At 36.2% G+C, this 19,073-nt stretch overlaps 1 protein-coding gene across 1 annotated transcript in view; it reads left to right on the top strand.

Moving 5' to 3' along the window:
* The window catches only part of C9 (complement C9), a 56,096-nt gene extending 37,269 nt beyond the window's left edge, over positions 1 to 18,827 (top strand). The window contains 6 exon segments of the mRNA XM_036845902.1: positions 793 to 1,033; positions 4,235 to 4,360; positions 6,497 to 6,675; positions 14,739 to 14,841; positions 14,844 to 14,967; positions 18,491 to 18,827. Of these exon segments, the coding sequence (XP_036701797.1) occupies positions 793 to 1,033; positions 4,235 to 4,360; positions 6,497 to 6,675; positions 14,739 to 14,841; positions 14,844 to 14,941 (747 nt within the window). The 3' untranslated portion in view covers positions 14,942 to 14,967; positions 18,491 to 18,827.
* Positions 18,828 to 19,073: the final 246 nt, after the last annotated feature.

Genomic DNA, 19,073 nt, shown 5'->3' with positions numbered 1-19,073 from the left:
AATTTGCATACAATAAAATGAAAATATTTTGAGCATATAGCTCCATGATGAGTTTTGACTATTTTATTCACCTCCTTAAACAAGATGTAGAATATTTCCATCACCTCAAGAAAATTCCTTCATGCCCTTTGCATCAATCCCCTACTGCCTGAGAGGCAACTACTGACCAGATTTCTCTGACCACAGCTTAGTTTCACCTGTTCTAGAACTTCATATAAATAGAATCATACAGTATATACTCTTTGGTGCCTGACTTTTTCGATTAGTATAATATTTTTGAGATTTATTTATATTGTTGCCTGTATCAGTAGTTTGTTCCCTTTTATTGCTAACTAGTATTCCTTTGTGTGAATAGACTACAATTTGTCTATTAATTCCCCTGTCAGTGGACATTTGTCATTTTCAATTTTAAGCTATTCTGACCAAAGCCTCTATAAAAGTCTCATACAGGTCTTTTTGTAAACTACTTTTTTACTGATCTTATGTAGAAGTGAAGTTGCTGGCCATTGGGGTAGATGTGTGTTGACTTTTACAAGAAACTGCCAAACAGTTCTCCAGAGTGGTTGTACCATTTTACCCTTCCACCTGCAATGTGAGAGAGTTCCAGTTTCTGCACATCTTCATCAACAGTTTTGATAGGATTTTAAGTTTGCCATTCCAAGTGGGTTAAAGCGATATCTTGCGGTCACTGCTAAAAACGTATTGACTATGGAAATTCTAAATTTTGTGATTTTTGAATTCAAAATAATGGTGATAAAACTCATATTTCTTTTCTTCTGCTCTACAACAAAGGAAAAAATATTTCTGCATGTAAAAGGAGTCATTCACCTGGGAAGATTTGTGATGAGAACTCGGGATGTCATGCTGGCAACAACTTTCTTGGATTCTATAAAAGCTCTACCAGCTACCTATGAAAAGGGGGAATATTTTGCATTTTTGGAAACCTATGGAACCCACTACAGTAGCTCTGGGTCTCTAGGAGGACTCTATGAACTAATATATGTTTTGGATAAAGCTTCCATGAACCAGAAAGGTATACCTAGAAATAGAGTTCTAACTTCCAACATTGTTGTAACCATCCACTATTTCTAGTGTTATCCTCTTCCAGTGGTTAAAGGCTTTAGAGTAGAGTTTTGTAACCTGCTTCTTTGAGATAACTCTCTCCCTGCCCTTTGGCCTCTAAAATCCTATCAAACAGCAAATTGACTTCCACCTCAAACAAGATGACTTGGCCCTGCACTACTCAGCAGCACTACTGAGAAATGCACAAAATCGTATTGCAATATAATATTATTTGGTGGTGCTGCTTTTAGTGAAATATTATTTAAAAGTTGAAAAGTACAAAAGACATCATTTACATAACCTCTTGCTTAATCCATAGACTGGTTCAATTATATGTATGCCAATTATCTTCCAAAGTATTCTTCAGAATTGGAAAGGAAATGTTCTAAATTTTCTCTCAGAGAGGAAGGAAGAAGCAATGTTAACAGCATGTAAATCTAAAGCAAGAGTGGAAAATTAGTTTTACCTCATATGACGACAATTCTAACTATGGGGTGGTGGTTGAATTGGGTCCATAAATAGGTTTCTGACCACACTTGAATCATGGAAAAGAGTCTATGATTGATCATCAGTGTCTGCCATATGCACAGAATAGGCCTATGTGCTACATAATTACCATCCTGACCTAAAGACTTCCTCAAAGCCTTTTAAGAATAAACTAGATGCCAAGTTTCTATGTTAAGTTTTAATTATTTATCTTGTGAGTAATTAAGGCTTAGTTACAGCACTCTTTAAAGAGGTGAAAGATGCCAGCATATCTCCTCTCTCTGCCCTCAAAGTTTTGGGGTGTGTCTCTTAGGGAAGGAAGTGTTGCCAAAAGCACTTCCATGGCTCTTTCTCCTTAGCCTCCGGCTGTGTCAAGCAAAAAATGGGATTCAGCTCTGATCTTAAAGCCTGACACTGTCCCCACAGTGGATAAACCCTTTATGGATGAAACAAATATGAATGGCCAGAACCAGTTGCTCTTGATGCTTCAGTCTAGTCTTGGGCCAGTAGATGCATTTCCAGGGGGAGTGGAGTATGAGGTTTCTTGGTTTATACTGCCTCACAAGGCTATTCCAGTGAGATGGCATAATGGGGTATCTAGGAGCCCTGCCCAGTAGGCTATATTGATAGATATCACATGGGGGATGGGCACAAGAAGAATGTGTCTTGAGTAACTTGAAAATCAGAAGAGAAAGGCTCAGCAAGGGTGATCAAAACACAAAGAACTCTTCAGGCCAAGAGTTGCTTTAGTGAAACAACTCTATGGGCTGAAATCTTTCATCTTGGACAACTCAGAGCTCCCTACTTATATCTACTTACCTTCTGGTCTTAGTAGACAAAGATCATTAGGTGGACTCTGGGTCTTTGAAGAGGAAGTCATTCTTCTCACTTCTCTACTTTGCCACACCCAAGGTCCAAGCCACGTCCTCCACCTCATTTTGGGGTATCCAGACTCTGTTTGGTCATGGAGAGGTCCACAGCTGAGGTAGAGAATCTAAGCTTTAGGGAGTCATTTAGGTATTTTCATCCTCATCTTCGAATCAGAATTCTCATGCTTCTTAGGTTAAGGTTGGAAATCTAGTATTCTGAATTTCTAGCATTATCTTCTATTTTTATCCTCCCTCCTCCTTCACCATGGGAAATTCCACTGGATATTTCTTTTTTTTTTTTTAATTTTTTAAATTTTATTTATTAATTTATTTATGGCTGTGCTGGGCCTTCGTTTCTGTGCTGGGGCTTTCTCCAGTTGCGGCAAGTGGGGGCCACTCTTCATCGCGGTGCGCGGGCCTCTCACCATCGCGGCCTCTCTTGTTGCGGAGCACAGGCTCCAGACGCGCAGGCTCAGCAACTGTGGCTCACGGGCCCAGCCGCTCCGCGGCATGCGGGATCCTCCCAGACCAGGGCTCGAACCCGTGTCCCCTGCATTGGCAGGCAGATTCTCAACCACTGCGCCACCAGGGAAGCCCTGGATATTTCTTAAGTTCTCAGTAATTGTGGATACACAAAAGATACTTGTTGAATGAATGATTGACTAAATGCCTCAGATCTCTACTTCTAAATCTCACCATGGGATCCTGGGATTAACTTAACTTCTCCCTTTCCTTCTTCGTAAAGCATTTTGGCTTCCAAGACAAACAACCACGTGTTTGTATACGTGTGTGTATATGTGTGTGTGATCTGAAATGATAAATAAGAGCAAAAACTGATATGGTCAATGAGCTCAGGCCTGGGAAGTTACTCTTAAAATGAAGAAATAATTTCCTCTTTTAAATCAGGAGACTAGACAATAAATTATATACTTGAGTAAATATTGGGATTTTTCTTCGTTATAACTGGAGCAACCACACACCACAATGAGTCAGCTCCCAAGACCAATGTCTACTAAACAGCATTCGTAGGACCAGAATAAAGTGTCATATATTTAAGCCATCTGCCCAAAGCAACAAACTAGCTACCTCAGTGATGAACTGAGTCTTCCAAAGAGGATCAGGAGATGTTGATGCCTCCCATGACCAAATTATGAAGTTGATACAGAGAAGTGCTTAATAACCAGACAGCTCTTGTTTCTAATACCTACTTGGCTAATTACTAATTGAATACCATCAGCAGGTTCCTTAACTGCTTTGTGATTCCTTATGCTTATCTGTAAAATGAGGATAATAATATAATATATATTATATTATATATACACCTTAAACTTATACCATATTGTACGTGATTATATCTCAATAAAACTGGGTGAAAATATATATATATTATATATATAATATATATTATAAGGTAATAAAACTTACCTCAGAAAGTCAATGAGAGGATTAAATTAGTTGATTTACACAAAATGCTTAGAATGATGCTGGGCATATAATCATTCAATACATGTTAGACATTGTCTCCCTTTTATGGTATTAGAGGTAAAGGATGGACTATAGCCACCCTTGTCTGACTCATGTCCCTTTTAACAAGGGGTAAATTTATAGGACCTTTACCATTAAGTTGACAAGCAAAGTCAAAGGAGACCACTAGATTCTAATATGAGGGCAAAGCAGGGCAGATATAACCTTGCATTTGAGTTCAGTAATGTCTAGGAATCCATGTAAGTATGTTTCTCACAAAATAGCAAAATTGGAATTTATTTATGATGTTGATAGACATAATCTAATAATTTCTAACTAAATATATTAAACAGGTGTTGAACTAAGGGATATACAGAGATGCCTCGGGTTTAATCTGGATTTATCTCTGAGTGCTGGACTTGAAATCACAGGAAATATTAATTCAGACAATTGCTTAAAGAGAGGTGATGGTAAAATTGGTAAGTATGGCCTAACTTACTAGGGTAAAAAGAAGGAGGAAAGGTCAATGAGCACTGCCCTGTCACTATGAGCCTTGTTTATTGTCTCCCCTCTTTATAAAAAATAACAACAACAACAAACTGAAAGTGCTTAAAAACTATTTTATCTTTTTTTTTTCTTTTTTCTTTTTTTGCCAAGCCACACCAGCTTGTGGGATCTTAGTTCACTGGCGAGGGACTGATCCCAGGCCCTCGGTGGTAAAAGCACGGAGTCCTAACCACTGGACTGCCAGGGAATTCCCAAAAGCTATTTTATCTTTACAGTGGCTCCCAAACCATTATAAACACAAGTAACCTGGGGACATGTATTCAATGGTATCATCATTGTGCAGGTCGTGAACTGCACAGCTCTGGAGAATACAGCCATTCACACTGTGGTCATTGTAGATTTGTATTTTTATCATGGCAATGGTAGAAGCCCGATGGTAGAAAAATATCTTGAGGAAAGTTTTCTTTTTTTCCCCTAATTTTAACAAAGCTTCCAAATGGCCTAGTGACAGTGCTATCTGTGTCCATCAAGAAAGGAGAAGGCCAAAGCCATCTCCCTAACTCAATCTTCCACCTGACTCAAAATCCCTAATTCACCTTCACCCAATTGGTCAAAAGGTACAAGCTTCCAGTTATAAGATAAATAAGTACTGGGGATGTAATGTACAACGTGATGACTATAGTTAACAGTGCTGTGTGATGTATTTGAAAGCTGCTAAGAGAATAGATACTAAATGTTCTCATCACAAGGAAAAAATAATTTTTGTAACTATATGAGGTAATGTATGTTAACTAAACTTATTGTGATAATCATTTTGCAATATATATGTATGTCAAGTCATTATGCTGTACACCTTAAACTTATACCATATTGTACGTGATTATATCTCAATAAAACTGGGTGAAAAAAAGAAAATACCTAATCCATCCTTAACATTAAATCAGTACATAACATTTTTAAAAATATAATTTTTTTGGTATAAATATTACTTCTGTTGCTAATCATTAGCAGATTTATAAGCATGAAGTAGTGGAGTTCTCAATTTGTACTCTAATCAGAAATACTTGAGAGCATTCTCAGAAATACAAATGCTTGAGACTCATTTAAAGAGTGATTTAAAGAGTCAGCTGACGCAGAGCACAGGGAGATCAGCTCAGTGCTTTGTGTCCACCTAGAGGGGTGGGGTGGGGGGGGGGGGGGGGAGACGCAAGAGGGAGGAGATATGGGGATATATGTATATGTATAGCTGATTCACTTTGTTATACAGCAGAAACTAACACACCATTGTAAAGCAATTATACTCCAATAAAGATGTAAAAAAAAAAGTCAGCTGATAGTGGAGAAGTAGAAGAGAGGAAAACCTAATAATTTTAAAAGCATACCAGCCACTAACATGTGGCCATGCTTGGAAACTACTGATGAAGTGAGAAGAAAACTGACCTTGCCATCAAATGTCATAATTTCAAAATTTGGCCATTAAGCTTACTGTGTGATCTTGGGCTAGTCACTCCATCTCTCTGAGGCTCAGTCTTCTCATCTATAAAAATAAAGAAGGATGAACAAAAATCACCTTGAAATTACTTTTTAGTTCAAAAAATTCACAACTCTAAATGATTCACCAAAAGCTTTTTAAAAGCGGTTTAGTCTGGGAGAGACTGAGGGAGAAATAACGGAAAAATTGGGGTGGAAAGAAATTGTGCTTTTTACTTTATTCTTTTTTATACTCTGAAGTTTTTTATAATATTAAAATAGTTTAAAGCAAACTTACACAAAATATAATTATGAAGGTAAGTCTGCAACAAAAAATGTATCCAATCAAGAGTCGTGTTCCCATGTGTGCATGTGCTTAGGTGATGAACTTTGAATTATTAATGTATCTCAAGCATCATACCATTTATATTTTCTTTAAAAAGATGATTGAAATCTATAATTGACTACTAATAAAAATTACCCTTGGAGATTTGGGGTGAAAAAAATTACATAAGTAATATTTATAAGTAAAATTCAATAAATGTACTAGACTATACCTTATGAAAGGGGTTCAATAAATGTCTATCAGATGTCACAGAACTATGCATGCTTCACTTATGTCTTCTTTCTCTTCTCAGAAAACTTCATGAGTGACGACCTCATCGATGATGTTATTTCATTCATAAGAGGAGGAACAAGAAAACATGCAACTGAACTGAAAGAGAAGCTTCTCAAAGGAGCCAGGATGATTAATGTGACTGACTTTGTAAATTGGGCCTCTTCCTTAAATGATGCTCCAGTGCTCATAAATCAAAAGGTAAGAAATATTTATTTTCACATAGAAGATTTTGTCATTTTCTTACTAAATGTAATTGCTGGTTCAGATGAACAGTTAACTTCATCTGAAAGAGATGTGAGCATTCAAATGCACTCCCATCTCATCCCTGAAAGAAGCATGGCATAGAAGAAAGGCACAGAGGGGGCATCAGACCAACCGGGCTGAGTCTGAGTCTCTGCTCCTCACTAGATGTGTAATCTTTTCTGACTTCTGCAACACTGAATTCTCCAGGGCTCCATGTTTATTTTGAGGATTTAATGTGATTGCTTGTATAGAGACTATAGCACAGATTGGTACAAAATAGTTGCACAGAAATTGTTAGTTCCCTTCCTGCTGCCCCAGTTGTCCCTTGCTTTCAGGTGACATCATACCACCACTTCCAACACAGGAGAATTGTATTTATCAAGGGCCTTTGTGAAAGGGAAGTTCATAAGTTCTCAGAAAATAAGACCAAGAGTGAACAATTCTCATGGTCAGGAAATCCTTTCCTTTTTGTATCTTGATTATAATAGTCTTCCATTTATAAACCTTTTGGGACTTTACAGTCTTGGTGCTTATTCCTAAGGGGAAAAAGCTACATTATAATTGTAAAGATATAAATGCCAATGCTATTTATCCTCATCATTCTCTCCCCAAGCTAACTATAAAGGCTATGTGTTTTCCTTTATTGCTATTTTGTTCCCGATATTATTAGAAAGTATTTTTCCTACTTTCTTCTATAGCTTTCAATTTTCCCTGTATGTTTCACAATTTTCTTCCCTCGGGTCAAATTTATCTTTGATTGCCCCCTACTTCCTTTTGATTAACTTGAGTTATAAACATGTTGACATTTTTTTTTTTTTTTTGGCCACACTACACAGCATGTGGGATCTTAGTTCCCCGACCAGGGATCAAACCCATGCCCCTGGCAATGGGAGTGCGGAGTCTTAACCACTGGACTGCCAGGGAAGTTCAACATGTTGACATTTTTGATAGGACTAGTTATTAGAGAATTGTGTTCCTTCATTCTTCATTACTGTCTTTAAAGAGTGAGTGAAACCACCAAAACTACTTCATTTATGTGAGAGAGAAACTCAGAAACTGGAAAATTGTAATGTACTGTCCCTTTAGGTTGTGGAAATCTACCCAGTTGTAAATGTGCAAGCACATCTGTGAGAGTCTTCACATATTTTGTCCCAAAACTAGGACAAAGAGAGGAAAAAAGTTGTCCAAATTAGCATGCCCGTATATAAAATTAAAATCAGAAGAGACCCCTTTTATTTTGTCATATTTAAATAATATTTAAATTCATTATCTTGAACTCAGTGAAATAAATCTGTTTCAGAAGATCTTAAATAAAAAAAGAATTGATTCGGAATTCCCTGGCGGTCCAGTTGGTTAGGACTCCACACTTTCACTGTCAAGGGCCTGGGTTCAATCTCTGGTCAGGGAACTAAGATCCCACAAGCTGCATGACCAAAACAAACAAACAAACAAACAAGAAAAAAATTGATTTAGGTGGATGTTTACATTCAGATGGACACCTAAAGTGTCTTGTCTTCTCATTTCTACAAAGAAAGTTCAACTGTCCTTGTATGGATCCAAGACTGTTCTCTGAGGAGGTCTTAATAATAGTCCATCATATTCCAGAGCTGATTTTTAAAATCTCAAGTCAATAAAGTATCTGCTGAAGATTTACTACTGGATTTACTAGAACTATTCAAAAACCTTCACAACTCTGTTGGCACAGTCCTACTGGCTGGATGCAAAATATAGTTTTATCCTATTTTTAAGGGCAACTATTGACCCCCAGATTTTTAGATTGGTGGGCATTCTGTCTAAAATAGCTGTATGTTTCTTTCTTCATGAATTGGAAACCTGGACTTTTCATATCAATGTTCTGCCTAAGAAGAAGGCAACCATAGTTAGTCCACCATGAAACACTTTTTAAATTTATCTTCTTGGAGGAGAAGTTCAAAAAATAGTAAAATATTATGGTTTTTATTGACTTCGTATGGCTTTTAAATCTCTAGAGATCTGAGATGTAGCTTAATTTGACCTTGAAATAGACTCCAAGTTATTTTGCTCTCATAAATGCAAGTGGTCCTTTGGTTAACTGGCATTTCCATGAGGTAATTAAACAATCTATAATCACTAATTCATTCTTTGGTAATTTGAAGCATTCCATTGTCTGCATATGACATGTCCAAACACTGGGGATGACCTTAATATTAAAATAATTGGCCCTCCTATTTAATTATGTAAAGAATTGATAAAACCTCTCCCCACTCACACTAAACTGGTTTATATTTAATTCTCTGTAGCAATTTGTCAATTACTTAGGTATTTATGTTGCAAAGAGTTTCTCTTGGAGGAAACAGGAAGAAGTTATATCACTCTAAATTAAAGGCTGTTTAAATATATTACTGAGATTTTCTAAGTAAAGCACTTGGTTTTATTTATATTTATTTTCCACACTAAAGTAACTATGACCATGCTATATTAAGTAGAATCTTGTGGCTTTGATTATCCTTTTGTTTGTGCATCAACAGACCCCAGATCACTTCTTGAGGAATGTCTTGGCCCAGTCCAAGAATTTTCCTTCAGCCCTTCTCCCTGCAGAGGAGATAGGCTGGGTCTCTCTTTCAATATTGACTTTGTCATAGTCTTCAACTTTCATGAAAGTGTATTAATTCCATTCCAGCTTACCTGAATATTAACACAAATGGCTCTACATTTTACCTCAATAGAATAGCTGAACTTCGGTTTCTTGAGCTTACTGCTACAAACTAGTTATAAAGATGTCAGGTGAGAGAAATTACATTTAGTAACAATTGCCTGAGAGATAAAAAGTTTAGGATTTCCTCCAGAGCAGTAGCAGTAAAAATCCGCAGAGCTAGCATACAGCATATTGGCTTCCTGAAAAGTTTTGTTTTTGCATGCTAAGAACAAAGTTTATTCTTGCTTTATTTACGAAAGGATGTTACAAAATACAATGTCCCCTTTATGAGAACTCATGGGAGATACAGCTCTTAATTCTCAGTTTCAAGGATCATTTTGTTTCTCTTGGGAATCAGGTGAGCTTTTCTTACATGCAAATAATCATTAAAATTCAGTTGTCTTTTTCAATGTGCTGGAAATATAACCAAATTTATGACTCACCTTGTGCAAATGGATGGGTCCTCCTGCATGAATTTGGGTGGTATTTGTGTTTCTTTTTGCCTTGATCGTGCCTTGCCGTTCTTTCTCAATTCTCCTTTCCTCATTTCCCTCAACCACTCTTATCCACACACATGTCAAGTTAGATTAAGCTCTTTCTGGAGCAACTTTGAATAATAATGAATTAATTTATCTACCATTTTTGTTATATTATACAACTCTTAGAGTGATGCACCAGATGTTAAAGAACATCAGAATTTTAAAGAGCTGTGGTACCAGTGTTCTACGTTATAGTCATTACAGTTATAATTATATAGTAAAAATCATTCCTAACTCTCTTGTATAGCAATTAAAAAATAAAAACCACTCATTCTTTCAACAAACTACATTTGGTACATAGAGTTTCATCAGTTTGGAAGCCTGAAAGAAACCTAAATGTACTTAATATCAAACAGTATTGTCAATTTATTTGTATTTTAGCATGTTGCGTGATAGATTACATCCATGGAAAATGGTAGAAAAGAGAAGGGATTTAGCTAGTATAGGAGAAAAATGAAAACTGTTTTCTTAGTTAACCGCAGGCCAAAGTTCATTAGAAAAACACGCTATTCTTCAAGCAAACTTCAAGAAGTATATTTTAATCGTTCTTTGTCTTCTTCTGGGATTCTCGACTCCTGGGTTTGAGGCTCCTCTGAAACTATTTGCCATTGCACATCCTTCCTCTTTATCTGTTTAAACACTGTTTATGCATTTCATCCAAACTGTATTTTCTCCAAGACCCGCTATTCTTGTATCTTCAGTTATCTGGCCTTGACTTTCCTTTGAAAGGTCAGACAAAATGAACTTCTTTTCTTGAAAATCAAGATAACTCCACCACAGGCTTATGTTGTTTGTGCCAATGAGGCAACATTGGTAAGAGGTTTCTTTCTTCCAAATAAACACGTCATAGTTGAAATCTGAATCCTACGTGCTAATTCATAAAAGACTATGCTAGGGGATTGTTGTGGTGACTTCGTAGAAATTCTTGATATATTCTGGATATGAGCCTATTCTCACATAAAATTGTTACAAATGTCTTCTTTCATTGGAGAACTTTCACCCTTCAATAGTATTCTTGATAACAGATATCCTCTTTTTTACTTTTTAGTTTGAAATAATTTTAGACTTTTAATTGCGCAAATAGTACAGACAGTAAAATTTCGAAAACAGCACAGACTTCACACATACCCTACACCCAGCAGCCCCAACATGTTAACAGCTTACCGAACCATAGTACAGTTATCAAAATCAGAAAAATTAACATTGACTAAATCACAGAGCTTATTTAAATTTCACTGGTTTTTCCCCTGATGTCCTTTTTTCTGTTCCAGGATCCAAGCAGGATCCCGTGCTGCATTTAATTGTCATGTCTCCTTAGTCCCCAGTCTGTGACAGTTCCTTAGACTTTCCTTGTCATTCATGACCTTGGCACTTTTGATGAACATTGATCAGTTATTGTGTCAACTGTCTCTCAGTTTAGGCCTAGAGTAGATTGAGGTTCTGCATTTTTGGCAAGAATACCAAAGAAGTGATGTTGTGTCCTTCTTAGTGCCTCGTATCAGGAATTATGATGTTGATTTCTTTAATGTAGTCAAATGTATATTTCTTTTCACTATAGTTAGTGCTTTTGTGTCCTATTTGAAGTCTTTCCCAACCTCAAGGTCTTGAAGATACTCTCCTATATATTATCTTCCAGAACCTTTATTGTATTGCTTTTACATTTCAATCTACAATCAACCTAGAGTTGTTTTTTATGTGTGCTATAAGTTTGAAGGTCACTTTTTAAAAAATTTCACTAGGAATATCTCATTGTCCTAGAACAATTTATATTGTGTTATTTATTCTATCTATTAGAATCAAGCATTGGTCTACTTTCAAAGTAGACTGTTTTGAAGATCTTCTCCATTATCTTTGTTTTTTAGCAATTTTACTCTAATGTGCCTAGGTGTGAAAAGAACAGTTTTTAACCTTGCTTTTCATTAATGGAGTATCTTGATGCCTTGCACCAGGTTTGTAATATTCTCCACCATTAGTTCTTCAAATACTGCTTCTTATACGTCTCCTTCGGGGACTCAAATTACATAGATCTTTTACCTTCCCACTCTATCTTTTATGTTTCCTATTGTCTTTCTGTATTTCCTGACTTTGTATCTCTTCATGCTTCATTGTCAATATCTTCTTCTAACCTATATTTCAATTCATTACCTTTACTTCAGTTGTGTCACATCTGCTATTTAACCAGTCCATTAATTTGTATATTATATAGCAAGTTCTAATTCTCTTTATTTTTTTCAAATCTTCTATTTTTAAAAATAATTTGCAGTTCTCTGCTAAAATGTTTAATCTTGTCTCTTACGCTTATGTAAACATAGTTGTTTTAAAGTCTACGTCTGATAACTCAAATCTTGGCATTCCCAAGCTCTGTTTCTCGTTTCTATTATTTCTACTGATTCTCATTCACGTTGGCTCATTTCCTTGTGTACCTAGTTACTTTTATTGTGGGCTGGATATTATACTTTAAAAATTGCTATCAGAGTAGCTTGAGGCCTGAGATGCTTTTATTGTCTTCAAAAGAAATATATATTTGTATCTGAAAAGCCTCTGGGGTACTAATGACTCAGGATTATTTTAAAACCAGCTGCAGTCTTTGCCAGGGCTACCTCAATTCCAATTCCCTTTTACTTCTAGGGCTGCAGTCCTTTGGGGCCCAACCCAAAGCACAACTTGTTTACCTTTGCTGTCCTGAATTCCAAACTTTTTTCCCCAGCCCAGTAACGTGCTGCTCTACCTCTTAGCTCCTCGACTGCCTCTTCCTGATTTAGGAAATGTGTCAAGGGGACTGGTGACCCGGAAGTACTGGGCTCACCTCACTGAACTTCCACCTCCTCCCAGATCTTAGCCTAGTAATGTTTTGTTACCTTGTTAGTTCTCCAGGGCTTTCAAGCAAATTTTTTAATTTTACTTTTATCTTGTTCAGCTTTTCTCACTGTCCTCAGAAAAAGGATTAGTTGACTTTATTTAATCCATCATTACTCTTCGGCAGGAATTTGTGGTGTGTGTGTGTGTGTGTGTGTGTGTGTGTGTATATATATATAACTATTTTTTTAATAAATTTATTTATTTATTTATGGCTACATTGGGTCTTCGTTGCTGTGCGCCGGCTTTCTCTAGTTGTGGCAAGCGGGGGCTACTCTTCGTTGTGGTGTGTGGACTTATTGAGGTGGCTTCTCTTGTTGTGGAGCACGGGCTCTAGGTGCGCGGGCTTCAGTAGTTGTGGCATGCGGGCTCAGTAGTTGTGCCTCGCAGGCTCCAGAGTGCAGGCTCAGTAGTTGTGGCACACGGGCTTAGTTGCTCAGCAGCATATGGGATCTTCCTGGACCAGGGCTCGAACCCGTGTCCCCTGCATTGGCAGGTGGATTCTTAACCACTGTGCCACCAGGGAAGTCCTGTGGTATATTTTTTAATCTTGTCTTTTGATTCCAATTGCTTATAAATTTTGTGGTCTCTTATTTCAAAGTACTGTGCCACCAAAGTGTCTCAATTTCTTACAGTTTATCTACTCAAACACCTTTATAGTCACACAATTGAATTTGCTTACATTAAATAGGCATATGATACAAGTTTTCTATACGTGTTTTACATATGTACATAAAACATAGCCCTGTATACTCTATATGTGTTATATATGTAACATAACTAAGAACTTTTTGAATTCTGCCCTATATTACTAGAGTAATCTTCTTTCCATCTTAACACCCTCAAATCTCAACTTCATAGTCATTTTCTCAGGAAAGCCTTTCCAAACTTCCCTGATTCAATGGTAGCAACTATGTATCTTACTCCAGGAATTTAAGTGTACAAAATAAATCATTTTACTTCATTTATTTTAGTATAATTAAATTTGACATTGACATCCCATCCTTCCATGCTGCTGGAAAATTCATCCTTCATTCATTTGTTGGTTGGGGTTCAGGGTAGCTCTTGCTTGTCCTGATGCTTCTGTCTGGGAAATGAAGATACGATATATATAAGTATTTAGTCCACGGTGGTCATCCTGATAACCTCATTGTTCAAGTTTACAAGTTCACTTGAAGTCAGGTGGTTGCAAACTTTCCATGCCAACATTGGGCATGGGAGTCATTGACGAAGCTGTAGCCTCTTCCTTGATAGCCACCTTCCCTAGGGGCACTCCAAAGATTTTGCTACTTCCCAAAATAGCTGCTAGAGATCTAGCTATGGTTTCCTGCTACTTGAGGTACATGCTAACTCTACCCTCTTCCTGGACTGGAGGAATGCCCCCACCTTGGTGGCATTCTTCCCACACTCCTTCTCCCAACAAAAATTTATCAATGAGTTCAGGCTTTTAGAGAAAAAAATATCAATAAAGAGTTTGCCTTTAGGGGCATTCTGGACTTGGCATCACACACAAACCACCTCTTAGACAAGAGATCACAAGCACTTTCCTACCTTCTGGAAAAGGGGAGGCAGAAAAAAGGCAGCAAAAAGGATTCACAATATGTCAGTAAATTAGCCTGCTAAAACTTTAAATCCCTGACTGTTCATTGTTAAAATACATATACCTGTCCTTTATAGCACCTAGTCACAGTTTCCATTTTAAATTTGTCTGTATGATTATTTTAATATCAGTCCCCTTACCTCCATAATGGGATCTCCATGATTACAGAGATCATGACTAGTTTTGATCACTGGTAGTCTTAAAAGCTAACATCATATCTGGCAATAATAATCATTCAATAAGCCTTTGTTGAATTAATGAAGCAATGAATAAATAATTTAGTGAAAAATACTGCACAAGCTCTGTCTATAGAAAAAGACCTAAAATTAAATGTTTTGCTCTCTTGCAGCTCTCTCCGATATATGATCTGATTCCAGTGAAAATAAAAGATGCACACCTAAAGAAACAAAATTTGGAAAGAGCCATTGCAGACTACATCAATGAATTCAGTGTAAGAAAATGCCAACCGTGCGAAAATGGAGGGAATGTGATTCTGCTGGACGGACAATGTTTGTGTTCCTGCCCAAACAAGTTCGAGGGAGTTGCCTGTGAAATCAGAAAATAGAAAATCTATGAAGGTGAGAACAACTCCTTTGATATTATTAAGGACAAAAACATACATTTGGGGGTTATTTAATTTGAAAACTAGCTCTTGAATTAATTTGTGCTAGACTTCTAGATTATCCATATAGACAGAAGATAAAGATTGAATGAATAGTGGAAATAGACAAATCAGCCTTTATGTGTCATTTAGCACACAAATTAAAAATCTACCTCTACATCTAAACAGAACTATAAACAAATAATAAATTGTAATGATTGTATTACTTTTTAATTATAAAAAATGTTCATATAAAGAGAAAAGCTTACAGAAATATAACAAACATCCAGGTGGACATATACTCATCATGTGCATATATGTGTGTGCATACATATAGGTAAATACTTCAGAACCCTTTTATAAGAAGAACAATCACAGATACAATAGAGTACTTTGTACCACATCACCTCCCCCACAAAAAGCCCAGGTCCATTCTTCTCTCCCACACTACTCAGATACAGTCACTTTCTTTTTTTTTTTTTTTTCCAGTTTTATTGAGATATAATTGACATAGAGCATTGTATAAATTTAAGGTGTACAGCATAATGATTTGACTTACATGGATCATGAAATGATTATCACAATGTTTAGTGAACATCCCTCATCTCATCTATAAATAACAAAATTAAAGAAATAGAAAAAAATATATATGTTTTCCTTGTGATAAGAACTCAGGATTTATTCTCTTAACGACTTTCATATATAACATACAGCAGTGTTAATTATATTTACCATGTTGTACATTACATTCCTAGTAGTTATTTATCTTATAATTGGAAGTTTTACCTTTTTGACTGCCTTCATCCGCTTCCCCCTCCTGCCAACGCCGCCTCTGGTCACCACAAATCTGATCTCTTCTTCTATGAGTTTGTTTATTTGGTTGGTTTTAAAGTATAATCGACCTAAAACACTATGTTAGTTCCTGTTACACAGCATAGTGATTCGATATTTCTATACGTTTCAAAATGATCACCATGGTAAGTCTAGTTACCATCTGTTACCATATAAGATATTATGTAGTTATTGACTACATTCCTTACACTGTACATTCCATACTCTTGACTCATATTTTGTACCTCTTAATCTCTCTCACCTATTTCTTTCTTTCCTTCACCCTCCTTCTCTTACAGTCACTTTCATTAAGTTAGAGTGTATCCTTCCAGTCCATATTTTTTACTTGTACTAAATACATCTGTACCAATAAGAAAATACTCAATGTTGTTTTGGATTTTTAAAATTTACATAAATGGTATTTACTGAATTTTAATTTTGCAATTTTAACTTTGCTAGTGTTTAAGAAAACTGAGTTTCTGCACTTTTTACAGCTAATCATCTGAAATCATATTATTTTACTTTTTTCAAGGAAGAATGACTTTAGCTCTGTTTCTAATACTAAGAGGATCTCCTTGGTCTTTCATTCTGGTAGAATTAATTAGAATCCTAATAGATAAGTAAGATTTAGCTCAACTGTTAATTATCACAAGATTAGCTAATTAGATTAACTTCCTATGGAAATCATAGCTTACATTTTTGATTGAATAAGCAGTCTCCTACAACAAAATGTCTGAAACAATTATGTAGTTTCCTCAAACAAAGATTCACAGTCTCAAGTTTATCATTCAAACATACTTTCAACTACTGCTACAAAAATTTTTTTACAAAATTTTTAATATTACAGGAATGTCTTTTGCCCTTCTTAGCAAACACAGAAACTCAACAACATGGTGACAATATACATGTTTAGATTTCTCTGAAATTTTAGGATAATTGATTTTTCCTATATACTATCTCTGTCTCTCATCTATCTAAAATGTCAACCCAATGTTCTGTATTCCAAAAAGCATTAGTAGTCTCCAAAAATCCATACTCAAGACCACTGTTTTCTACCTAGTTCTCTCTATGTGGACTATTCTGCAACTTTCTGTGATTTCTTCAGCTCTGCCTTCTAATTTTTCAGTTCTTTTTTTCAGCTATGTATAGGCTATACAGTTTAACCAATCTATAGAGGATTTTAAAAAATTATTTTCATTATAAAATAATTTTAATTAAATTATAAATAAATTTAATTTCTGTATGTTTTGTTTTGTTTTAAGTCTATTTTTTTTTCTTTCCTGGCCTACTGGATTTTTCCTATTTTTATTTCTTTGAACATGTTAAATATGTTTATATAGAATTCTCTCTCAGATTGATCCAGAATATATAGTTTCTGCATGTACTCATTCTCATAGCATTTTTTTCTTCCTTGAGTACTTAAGAATTTTTCATCACAGGCCTCGTCTTCAGTGGAATTTGTTTCCTGTGGGAACTTTGTCTACTCTGGGTAGTGAAGGTAATCCTAAGGTTGTTTGCTTCTGGGGAAGCCCCATCGTTTTCATCCCTTTGCACCAGTTTTTCATGTAAATGTCTTGTTTTGAGTTCTACATTTTGGATTTATGGATAATGAAAATCAAGGTCCCTCCTCCTATATGTGTATCACATTTTTGTAAACACTGGTATCTTCTGGTTGACTTTTCATGCCTGATCAATGATGGTCCACGAGTTCCTTGCTGAGACACTAGACCACAGTGAAACCTTTCTTGCTGAGTCTTTCCATTGAGGGAGCTCTTCCAGGTATCCAGTTTTCTGCAGAATGTTCAGTTCCAGCTTTCCACACAAACTGGGCCGACCCCCTTCATGAAGTTGAAAACCTTAAGACGTCATTTTTCTTTTTGCATACTATTTACCTAGGGTGAAAGGCTCTGCAACTTTCTCCTCCATCAACCAATCCAACCTCCCTCTCCTTATGTGTTTCTACTTCTTCCAGACTAGTGGTTCTCAATCAAGTTACTCATTGTATTTACCTGGTTAATTTTTTTAAAAAGGGCAAAAAGAGAAACACAACAAAACAGATATCCATCCCAAGTTAATTAAACCAGAACCTTTGTGGTGGATATTGCCTGGCCATGGTTCTCTTTTTCTTCTTTTCTCTCTTTCTTCTCTTTCTTTTCTTCTTTCTTCTTTCTCTTTCTTTCTTTCTTCTTTCTTTCTTTCTCTTTCTTTCCTTTCTTCTTCCTCTTTCTTCTTTCTTCTTTCTTTCTTCTTCTTTTCTTCTCTTCTTTCTTTCTCTTTTCTTTCTTTTTTCTTCTTTTAATCCTCTGGTTATTCTAATCTATAGCCAGGGTTAAAAACCTCTATTCTGGACCCAGGCCAATTAACACCTCCAATGAAATCTCCTCCAGCATCTTCAGGCATCAGTTCTCTGTCTACGCTCCCTGAGCACTTTCCCCCCTGCTCTTCCAGCACTAATCACACTTACTCTCCCGACACAAGATGAACATCACCTCTAGTTTGGAAATGTGTCTTATATCTTAAATCTCACTCTTCTCCCAGCACCTAGACAGTATCTCACACATTATGGTACAACAAGATAAAAGGATGAATAAATGGGTGGGTGGATTGACCCAAAGTTGAAGTAGTTCTATTAATCATTAAGATTTGATAATCTTTTGTTTTTTTCCTAGGATTGCCAGCTAAAAAAAAAAAAAAAAAAAAAGAGAGCTGCTGTTTGTTTCCCTGGGATTGTATGGAAAGAAAAACATCAGGACCTTCCAGAGATCAGGACCTGCCAAATGAAAAGCAACGTGCTTCATGAAAATCCTGCCAACCTCTGAAGTCTCCTCTCTCTTAGATCCACAATGCTTCTTTTCCTCCTTAAACTCCCATGATGTTTCCATTTTTTATTCCCTAATGAGGAGAGTCAGCAGTGAAATATGCCAGGACTGCTTTCTCCCACAGCCAATGCCAATCCCTTGCTAACAAAACAAAATTGAATTAAAAAGAGAGTGTTGGTTAAAAAGATTTAAAGTAATTGCGAAAGTTCTTTGTATGATGAATACATTCTGCCAGTTCCATTACCACAAGTCTGTATCATGCCGTTGTGCTCTTGTTTACGTTCTTGCATCTTGTTCTGTCATTCTTGGATACATGCATGCATTCATTCTGCAAATACTTGCCGAACAGCTACCGCAAGCACAGAACTCTGCTTTTTTAAGTCTTAGCTCTCTGATTTAACTCTATGTCTCCAAGGAGAAAAGTGTATTGGAT

Source organism: Balaenoptera musculus, chromosome 3 (genome assembly GCF_009873245.2).
Source record: "Balaenoptera musculus isolate JJ_BM4_2016_0621 chromosome 3, mBalMus1.pri.v3, whole genome shotgun sequence".
NCBI lineage: Eukaryota > Metazoa > Chordata > Mammalia > Artiodactyla > Balaenopteridae > Balaenoptera > Balaenoptera musculus.
This window is presented reverse-complemented; position numbering and strand designations above follow the sequence as displayed.